Source organism: Saprolegnia diclina (genome assembly GCF_000281045.1).
Source record: "Saprolegnia diclina VS20 unplaced genomic scaffold supercont1.26, whole genome shotgun sequence".
Classification (NCBI taxonomy): domain Eukaryota; phylum Oomycota; class Saprolegniomycetes; order Saprolegniales; family Saprolegniaceae; genus Saprolegnia; species Saprolegnia diclina.
This window is the reverse complement of record NW_008246093.1, coordinates 524,354-533,297: the sequence shown is the minus strand read 5'-3', so window position 1 is coordinate 533,297 and position 8,944 is coordinate 524,354. Positions and strand designations below refer to the sequence as shown.

Genomic DNA, 8,944 nt, shown 5'->3' with positions numbered 1-8,944 from the left:
TCCCTGTGGCATCGCTGACATTCCTCAGCGGATCACGTCCGTCTTCTCATGGAAATCAGTTGCCTTCGACATCCTTCATGCAACACCACTCGTTCCAGGTTTGCAGTTAGTGATGGTCCTCACAAACCTTTAGAAACACTTTTGACACATAACCTCACCAAGGTGTTTCTACCAGTAGGAAACGCTATTACATCTTTTGTAATAGCGAGTCGTGCCGCCTTAAACGCTTGCATGCCCAGTGAGCAAGCACGCAGCGTGGCTAGCGAGCGAGAGCTCAGTGCTAGGCAGTTAAACTCGGAGCCTTTGGAAAGATCGGAGCACAAGTAGAATGTGGGTCCCGTGCCCCAGAGCTTTTGTCTATTGGTGTGACATGAAGTTTGCGATGTAACCGGTAAGAAAATATGAGTCTACACTTTAGAGGCAGTTTAAAAGATGTGAACCATTAAACAGACGTTTGTAAAGGTGCGGTTGAGAGGCGCTGGCCCTATTCTGGTGGCTGTTTCGTGTTTAACGAACGTTAGCAAAACACGCTTCCTAGTCAATTGTCGTTCATGGAATGTAAACACGTCGTTATGTCAGAAAGAGCACCCTCGCATCTCGAGCTAGTGGCTGCGAGGAGTCGCCTCTCTGCTTGAAGATCTCCTTACTCAAACGCTTGACACAAACTCCAGCGTCTTCTCCACAACATTGTACATATCGGCGAGACAACGAAAACATGTGTCGTACAAATCCCACACCTACGAACAGACGGTTCTTGTCGCCAGACTTGGGTGCGTCTTGATTGCAAGACACAATCGTGGTTTCCAGAATTTGGCCCAAAAATCCAGAGATGCTCCATCCAACCATGGCTTCATTTTTCATTTGGCTTTCGGTCATGAACACGGGTATCCTCTACTGCGTCACGGCTTACGTCGTCTGGGGCGTCTTGCCCATCTACTGGAAGCAGCTCGAAGTCGTGCCCGCCGACCAGCTTGCGCTCCACCGCATTGTCTGGTCGTTTGTCTTCCTCTTGATCGTGCTTGCGATCAAGGGCGAGTTCACCGCCTTGCGGCAAGAAGCCCGCGGCTGGCGCGTCTTTGCCGTCTACACCGTCTCGAGCGTAGTCATCCTCGCCAACTGGATGACTTATATCTGGGCCGTCAACGCCGGCTACATTGTACAGACGAGCCTCGGGTACTTCATCACGCCGCTCATCAACGTCATCATCGGCGTCGTCGTCTTCAAGGAGAAGCTCCGGCTCTGGCAGTGGCTCGCGATCGGCGCAGCGTTTGCTGGTGTCTTGGTCGTTGCGATCGCGTACGGCAAGTTTCCGTGGGTCGCGCTCACGCTCGCGGTTTCCTTCTCGATCTATGGTGTCCTCAAAAAGCAAGCGCCGCTCAACGCTCTCCACGGCATGACGGTCGAGACGGGCATCCTCTTTGTGCCGGCCGTCATCTACCTCTCAGTCGTCCAAGCTCAGGGCAACGGCGCCTTCTTGCACGTCAGCACGACCGCCAACATCTTGCTGGCTGGCGCGGGCATCGTGACCGTGATTCCACTCTTGCTGTACGCGTCGGCGGCGCAAAAGATCCCGTTCAGCCTCCTCGGCATGCTGCAGTACATTGGACCGAGCCTCATGTTCATCATGGGCGTTGCCGTCTACAATGAAGATTTCTCGCTGGTGAAACTCATTGGATTCGTCCTAGTGTGGGTGGCGCTCGCCGTCTACTCGGTCGAGGGTTTTGTGTATCAAAAGCAGCAAGTGGCCAAGCCGGCGGCTGTCGAATCGCCACGGGGCGATGAGGCCGCATACGAGCGCGTCTAAGGACTTGGTTCCGAAACGACTAGTACTTATTGGTCAACTTGGTTTGTTTTTGTGTTCTCAGTCAACTCGCTCGCCTTCCTCTTTGATGGCGCTTTTTGCTCAAGCTGTGGCCGGAGTCGTGCCACACGGTTCACCGCGAAGGACGCACTGTCAAACAACAGCGATGCCGCGCAAACAGCTTCTGTGGTACAGCACGGTTCTTCCGTGCAGCAACGCCATCCAGACCGTCGGCACGATCCACCCTCTGTCAAACGATACTACCTTCGCTTATACATTGGGCTGGGTGTCCTAGCCGTGCGATCGATTCGTTTGCCTATTAACAGCTATTTACGTCGTGCGTTGCAGCTGTTTGCTCTGAGATCGTGCCATGTGCATGATCCATCAGCATCGGTGCAGCTTTGAACCAAGTGGCGTGAAAAATCCAGTACTGATTTCCAAGAATAAGCTATGCAATAAGATATGGACGGCGTCCATTGTCGTCGGCATAATTCGAATTTGGTGGCATCAAAATCCAACAAAAGACAACTTGTTTGATTTTACAGTGTCGCTCTACGCAGACGCCTTCTGCGTCTATCGCTAGAACGCGTTTACACGCGGACATACGGTGTGGTGCCGTCGGCCTCGGCGTCCGCTTTCGCCTCACTTGTCACGTCGGCAGCATCGACGGGCGGTGTCTGCTTGCTCGACTGTTGATGGACGACAATACCTTCGGTCGAGTAGATGGCGAGGGCCACCCAGACAAGGATGAAACCAATGAGCTTGAACGTCGAGAAGGCTTCGTTGTAGACGAGGACGCCAATGACAAACATGAGGCTCGGGCCAATGTAGTGCAGCACGCCGAGGAGGCTAAACGGAATGCTCTGCGCCGCAGATGCAAAGAGGACCATTGGAATCACGGTCACCACGCCGGCACCGACAAGCAGAAAATGGCTGAGTGTATCCACATGAAGAAACGCCCCCGACCCCATGCCCTGGACGACCGAGAGGTAGATGACGGCCGGTACAAAGAGGATTCCTGTTTCGACCGTCATGCCGTGGAGCGCACTCAACGGCGCTTGTTTCTTGACGATTCCGTAGAGCGAGAACGTGCTACCGAGCGTGAGCGCGATCCATGGAAACTTGGCGTACGCGATCGCAATGACCAAGACACCCGCAAACGCGAGTGTGATCGCGAGCCACTGCCAAAGCCGAAGCTTTTCCTTAAAGACGACGACCGCCACGACGACGTTGACGAGGGGCGTGATAAAGTAGCCGAGGCTCGTCTCGACAACGTAGCCGGCGTTGACAGCCCAGATGTACACGACCCAGTTGCTGAGGATGATGATGCTCGCAATCGTGTAGACAGCAAAGACGCGCCAACCGCGGGCCGCGGCGCGGAAGGCTTTACAGTCGCCTCTCACCGCAAGGACGATGAGAAGGACGAGGAAGGACCAGACGATGCGGTGGAGCGCGAGCTGCTCCGCGGGCACGGCCTCGAGCTGCTTCCAGTAGATGGGGAGGACGCCCCAAATGACGTACGCAGTCGACGCGTAGATGATGCCCGTTTGCATGGTGAAGGCAAGATGAATTGTGCGGAGCAAAGCATGGAACGAGCAGACGTCGGTAAGAAAAGACAGACGACGGACACCCAGCGTAAAAGACTGGTTTCCAGCGAGACGCAATCCGGACAAAATTTGGGCCCTGGACCAAGGGGTGACACACCTGTTGGCGCGCACCACGGTGAGTCAACCGCTTTTTAAACTTAAATAACACCAAAAAGGTGCATCTAAGAGATGTTGTTTTGCCGAAAAGTACATCAAGTTTTGCGAGTTCTTGAAAAAATTGCGATTGTGATGTCGTCGTAGATTGTTGTCGGCGTCGCAGCTTGGATTGGGCGACCTCGAGCTTGCTAGATTGTAATTACTGTTATTTAACCCTTGAAAAATGAATGGAACGCTTCCTTCTGTTTGAGCAAGCGTCACCACATGGTTGTGGTTGCACTTGGGCCTGTTGCCGGTCCACGGCCAAATGTCTTTGATTGCCTCACTTTGACCAGCATTGTGCATGAAGAGTGACGGTCGTGACCCGTTGGTTGGCACTCTTCGGCAGGTTGCATGGCAGGAACAAACGGCAGTCGCTTATGAGTACTCGTTCTTGGATTCGTCGGCGTGCTAACGGTTGCATTTTACTACGGTGGTCTGCTCACGCTTCGGATAGCTTTGCGGTGCGACAACATCACCGACGCGTGGTAAGCGTCACGCTAGCAGAGACAAGCTATCGACATGTGGGCATAAACTTTAGCGAGAGTACATTGTCGTGCAAGGACAATCGGTCGAGGACCCAGAAGCACACCAACTCGTATTCAAATCCAGCCAGTCGAGGAGGGTACACGCCAATGACAAAGCAAAACATCACATTTGCATACAAGCTTTGAACGGGCCAAGTGCGATGGATCTGGAAAAGTTTTCATTTCGATTACAGTGCGTTTGTGTTTCATGTGAGCGACTATGCCGATAGTTGCTCGCAGTGGGAGGACTCGTCTAAACGCGCGCGTATGGTGTGTCGCCCTCCGCATCGATCGTCGTCTCGTCTTTGGCAGGAGAAGTCGCTTCGATGGTTTGCTCCACGGGCGACGTGAGTAGGGCTTGCTTGGCTGCTCTCTGGTGCGCGAGGCCTTCGACCGTGTATATAGCAAGACCCGTCCAGACAAGAATGAAGCCAATGAGCTTGGCTGTCGAGAAGGCTTCGTGGTAGACGGCAATGCCCAACACAAACATGAGGCTCGGGGCAATGTAGTGCAGCACGCCGAGAAGACTCAGTGGGATTCGCTGCGCCGCGGACGCAAACAGCACCATTGGGATCACTGTCACAACACCGGCGCCAACAAGCATGAGGTTGTGCCCCGTGCTCACATGCAAAAAACCGCCATCGCCCATGGCCTCAGCGACCGAGAGATAGACGACAGCCGGCACAAAGAGGATGCCCGTCTCGACCGTCAAGCCGTGGAGCGCACTCAGGGGCGCTTGCTTCTTGGCGACGCTGTAGATGGAGAACGTGATACCGAGCGTGAGCGCGATCCATGGAAACTTGGCGTACGCGATCGCAATGACGAGGACACCCGCAAATGCAAAGCCCATCGCGAGCCACTGCCAGATCCGAAGCTTCTCCTTGAAGACGAGGACGCCGACGAGCACGTTGACGAGGGGCGTGATAAAGTAGCCAAGACTCGTCTCGAGGACGTAGCCAGCGTTGACAGCCCAAATGTACATGACCCAGTTGCCGAGGATCGCAACGCTTGCGATCGTGTAGATGGCAAAGACGCGCCAACCGCGAGCTGCGGCGCGGAAGGCTTTGAAGTCGCCCTTGACCGCGATGATGAAAAGGAGGACGAGGAACGACCACGCGATGCGATGGAACGCGAGCTGGATCGCCGGCACGGCGCCGAGCTGCTTCCAGTACATGGGGAGGACGCCCCAAATGACGTACGCTGTCGCGCCGTAGAGAATACCAGTTTGCATCTTGGAGATCAAGTTGAAAAGTGACAAGGTCATGATGTCGTAAATACCAATCCGGTTGTTTGTTGCTGACTGCCGGATGCTCGAGCGACGGCAAAGTTCGCTGGTTGCGAGGAATGGTATTAATATTTGTTGTGTCCAGAGGATCCAGCGCCAGCCATGCGATGCGCTATGGTACATGTACAATACGTAACCTGAAACTACAAATTAAACTTGGTTTAAACATTGGCGGTGTACAATATGCGTAGTTTTGGGCTGCATCCTCTCTGCCATGTTGGCAACATGTAACTCTTGTCGAATAGAGCGACGTCGACACAATTCGAGTGCTTCTTTCCTTCATCGTGATGGCGCTCCTTGAAATACTAGCAGAGAGTATGGACTGCGGAACGAGTGCCATGTAAAAAAGTTTTTATTTAAAACGTATCGTTGAATTTCGTGGTGGTGAAAGCTGTAAGCACGTGCTACGGTTGGGATCCGGGGCAGTATCCACAACACGCACCACGCGCCACGACGCGACAATTGTGGAGGCCCACTGGACACTTGATTGCCTCACTTGGACCGACATTCCGTGTGAAGAGTGATGGTGGATACTGCATCTATGTACTGCATCCTTCGATGTATCAATGAATATAGGCTTTTGGAGGAAATGCGGATATGCGGCAACTTCCATCCCGCAAGTCCTGTGGCGGAGAATGGCTTCGAGGCTCTGGCCATACACGTATCTTATACAATACTAGTACCAAGGATATAGAATCTGAAAGCGCATTCGTTGTGCTGCATAAAATATATTCAGCGCTTCAGTTACATTGGCAAGCGTGGGTTGGTCTTATTTGAACCGGACTTTACCACACCTGATAGCAGCTTTGGTAACGAGTGCATTCGAGTAGAACCAGGACGTGCTCTTCCATAATAGTGACGCTGTTAAAAGTCCCAACTATCCGGCCAATGGGGCTGCTAGGGCTAGGTGCGATTGCAGTTGCGGTGGAGGCACATGTGGTAGGTTTAGGGGTGAAACGAAGACTGTTGCACACGGCTGCGATGCGTGGAAGCTTGCAATAATCGTTCACGTGGCATCTCTGACATTCCTCAGCGGATCACGGCCGTCGTCCATTTGAGATATGTTGCCTTCGACACCCTTCATGCTACGACCACTTGTTCCAGTTTTGCAGGTAGTGATGGTCGTCACCAAAACACTGTTTGATGAAGAATGCCATATATGGTACCAGTAAGGACGCACAATCTCACGAAAAAGACTCTGTTAATAGGTGCTGACGATGCATTGAGCGCGGTAGGAAGACATACTAGTGTCGCCTAACGCTTGCATGGCCAGTGAGTACAATGTAGCTACGTTTTGCGCCGTGAGAAAGATCGCAGAACAAATTAGAATGTACGTCCCGTGCCACTGTGGTGTCGTCTCTTGTTGGCCACCATGGCATGTGACATGGACACCGTGATGAGACCCTTGAGAAAATAGAGGGCACACTTGAAAGAGGTGTGAACCGTCAACAGACGTTTGTCAAGGTGTGGCTGAGAAGCGGTGATCATACTTTGAAATTCACGTTAAAAGAACTTTAGCAAACACACTTCCTAGTCTATTCAACTAGCGTTCAAAGTAGAAGGTCAGTGTGGCACAGCTATGAGTGCACAGGTCGAACTAGTGGTTATGAGGAGTCGCCTTGTATTCGATGCCTCTCTACACAACTCGAACGCTTTGCACAACTCGATTTGCGCCGCATATTCCACGCCATCAAGACAGCGAAAACATGTGTCGGACACGTCCGGTACGAAAGCCCACCCCTACGAACAGAGGGTTGCAGTTGGTTCGTGTCACCAGCGTTGGTTGGTTGGTGAGTCTAGCATGAATGCACAATCACACATGGTGGTTTCCAGAATTTCCACGTGCAATCGAGCAATGTACTCCAAAGATCTCATATTTCATTTGACATTCTGTCATGAACACGGGTATCCTCTACTGCGTCACGGCTTACGTCGTCTGGGGCGTCTTGCCCATCTACTGGAAGCAGCTCGAAGTCGTGCCCGCCGACCAACTCGCGCTCCACCGCATTGTCTGGTCGTTTGTCTTCCTCTTGATCGTGCTCGCGATCAAGGGCGAGTTCACCGCCTTGCGCCAAGAAGCCCGCGGCTGGCGCGTCTTTGCCGTCTACACCGTCTCGAGCGTAGTCATCCTCGCCAACTGGATGACGTATATCTGGGCCGTCAACGCCGGCTACATTGTGCAGACGAGCCTCGGGTACTTCATTACGCCGCTCATCAACGTCATCATCGGCGTCGTCGTCTTCAAGGAGAAGCTCCGGCTCTGGCAGTGGCTCGCGATCGGCGCAGCGTTTGCGGGTGTCTTGGTTGTTGCGATTGCGTACGGCAAGTTTCCGTGGGTCGCGCTCACGCTCGCGGTTTCCTTCTCGATCTATGGTGTCCTCAAAAAGCAAGCGCCGCTCAACGCTCTCCACGGCATGACGGTCGAGACGGGCATCCTCTTTGTGCCGGCCGTCATCTACCTCTCAGTCGTCCAAGCTCAGGGCAACGGCGCCTTCTTGCACGTCAGCACGACCGCCAACATCTTGCTGGCTGGCGCGGGCATCGTGACCGTGATTCCACTCTTGCTGTACGCGTCGGCGGCGCAAAAGATCCCGTTCAGCCTCCTCGGCATGCTGCAGTACATTGCGCCGAGCCTCATGTTCATCATGGGCGTTGCCGTCTACAATGAAGATTTCTCGCTGGTGAAACTCATTGGATTCGTCCTAGTGTGGGTGGCGCTCGCCGTCTACTCGGTCGAGGGTTTTGTGTATCAAAAGCAGCAAGTGGCCAAGCCGGCGGCTGTCGAATCGCCACGGGGCGATGAGGCCGCATACGAGCGCGTCTAAGGACTTGGTTCCGAAACGACTAGTACTTATTGGTCAACTTGGTTTGTTTTTGTGTTCTCAGTCAACTCGCTCGCCTTCCTCTTTGATGGCGCTTTTTGCTCAAGCTGTGGCCGGAGTCGTGCCACACGGTTCACCGCGAAGGACGCACTGTCAAACAACAGCGATGCCGCGCAAACAGCTTCTGTGGTACAGCACGGTTCTTCCGTGCAGCAACGCCATCCAGACCGTCGGCACGATCCACCCTCTGTCAAACGATACTACCTTCGCTTATACATTGGGCTGGGTGTCCTAGCCGTGCGATCGATTCGTTTGCCTATTAACAGCTATTTACGTCGTGCGTTGCAGCTGTTTGCTCTGAGATCGTGCCATGTGCATGATCCATCAGCATCGGTGCAGCTTTGAACCAAGTGGCGTGAAAAATCCAGTACTGATTTCCAAGAATAAGCTATGCAATAAGATATGGACGGCGTCCATTGTCGTCGGCATAATTCGAATTTGGTGGCATCAAAATCCAACAAAAGACAACTTGTTTGATTTTACAGTGTCGCTCTACGCAGACGCCTTCTGCGTCTATCGCTAGAACGCGTTTACACGCGGACATACGGTGTGGTGCCGTCGGCCTCGGCGTCCGCTTTCGCCTCACTTGTCACGTCGGCAGCATCGACGGGCGGTGTCTGCTTGCTCGACTGTTGATGGACGACAATACCTTCGGTCGAGTAGATGGCGAGGGCCACCCAGACAAGGATGAAACCAATGAGCTTGAA

The 8,944-nt window shown here is 53.4% G+C and overlaps 4 protein-coding genes across 4 annotated transcripts; 2 read left to right on the top strand and 2 right to left on the bottom strand.

The window, feature by feature from the left end:
* Nucleotides 1-874: 874 nt before the first annotated feature.
* SDRG_08615 (RarD protein) lies at nucleotides 875-1,858 on the top strand (the record flags this gene model as incomplete). The annotated part of the gene is made up of 1 exon (XM_008614507.1): nucleotides 875-1,858. One exon carries the CDS (start codon nucleotides 875-877, stop codon nucleotides 1,802-1,804), a length of 930 nt encoding a protein of 309 aa, XP_008612729.1. The 3' UTR covers nucleotides 1,805-1,858.
* A 456-nt stretch (nucleotides 1,859-2,314) lies between these two features.
* Nucleotides 2,315-3,377, bottom strand: SDRG_08614 (hypothetical protein). Its single transcript, XM_008614506.1, has one exon. It carries the CDS (start codon nucleotides 3,352-3,354, stop codon nucleotides 2,392-2,394), a length of 963 nt encoding a protein of 320 aa, XP_008612728.1. The 5' UTR covers nucleotides 3,355-3,377; the 3' UTR covers nucleotides 2,315-2,391.
* An 855-nt stretch (nucleotides 3,378-4,232) lies between these two features.
* On the bottom strand, nucleotides 4,233-5,334 carry SDRG_08613 (hypothetical protein; the record flags this gene model as incomplete). Its single annotated transcript, XM_008614505.1, has 1 exon — nucleotides 4,233-5,334. One exon carries the CDS (start codon nucleotides 5,332-5,334, stop codon nucleotides 4,324-4,326), a length of 1,011 nt encoding a protein of 336 aa, XP_008612727.1. The 3' UTR covers nucleotides 4,233-4,323.
* A 1,850-nt stretch (nucleotides 5,335-7,184) lies between these two features.
* On the top strand, nucleotides 7,185-8,180 carry SDRG_08612 (RarD protein; the record flags this gene model as incomplete). The annotated part of the gene is made up of 1 exon (XM_008614504.1): nucleotides 7,185-8,180. The coding sequence occupies exon 1, from the start codon at nucleotides 7,251-7,253 to the stop codon at nucleotides 8,178-8,180; it is 930 nt and encodes a 309-aa protein (XP_008612726.1). The 5' UTR covers nucleotides 7,185-7,250.
* Between the last annotated feature and the right edge of the window lie 764 nt (nucleotides 8,181-8,944).

Excerpts from the sequence above, each read along its gene's own strand:
- SDRG_08614 (XM_008614506.1), bottom strand. The coding sequence starts at position 3,354 with ATGCAAACGGGCATCATCTACGCGTCGACTGCGTACGTCATTTGGGGC.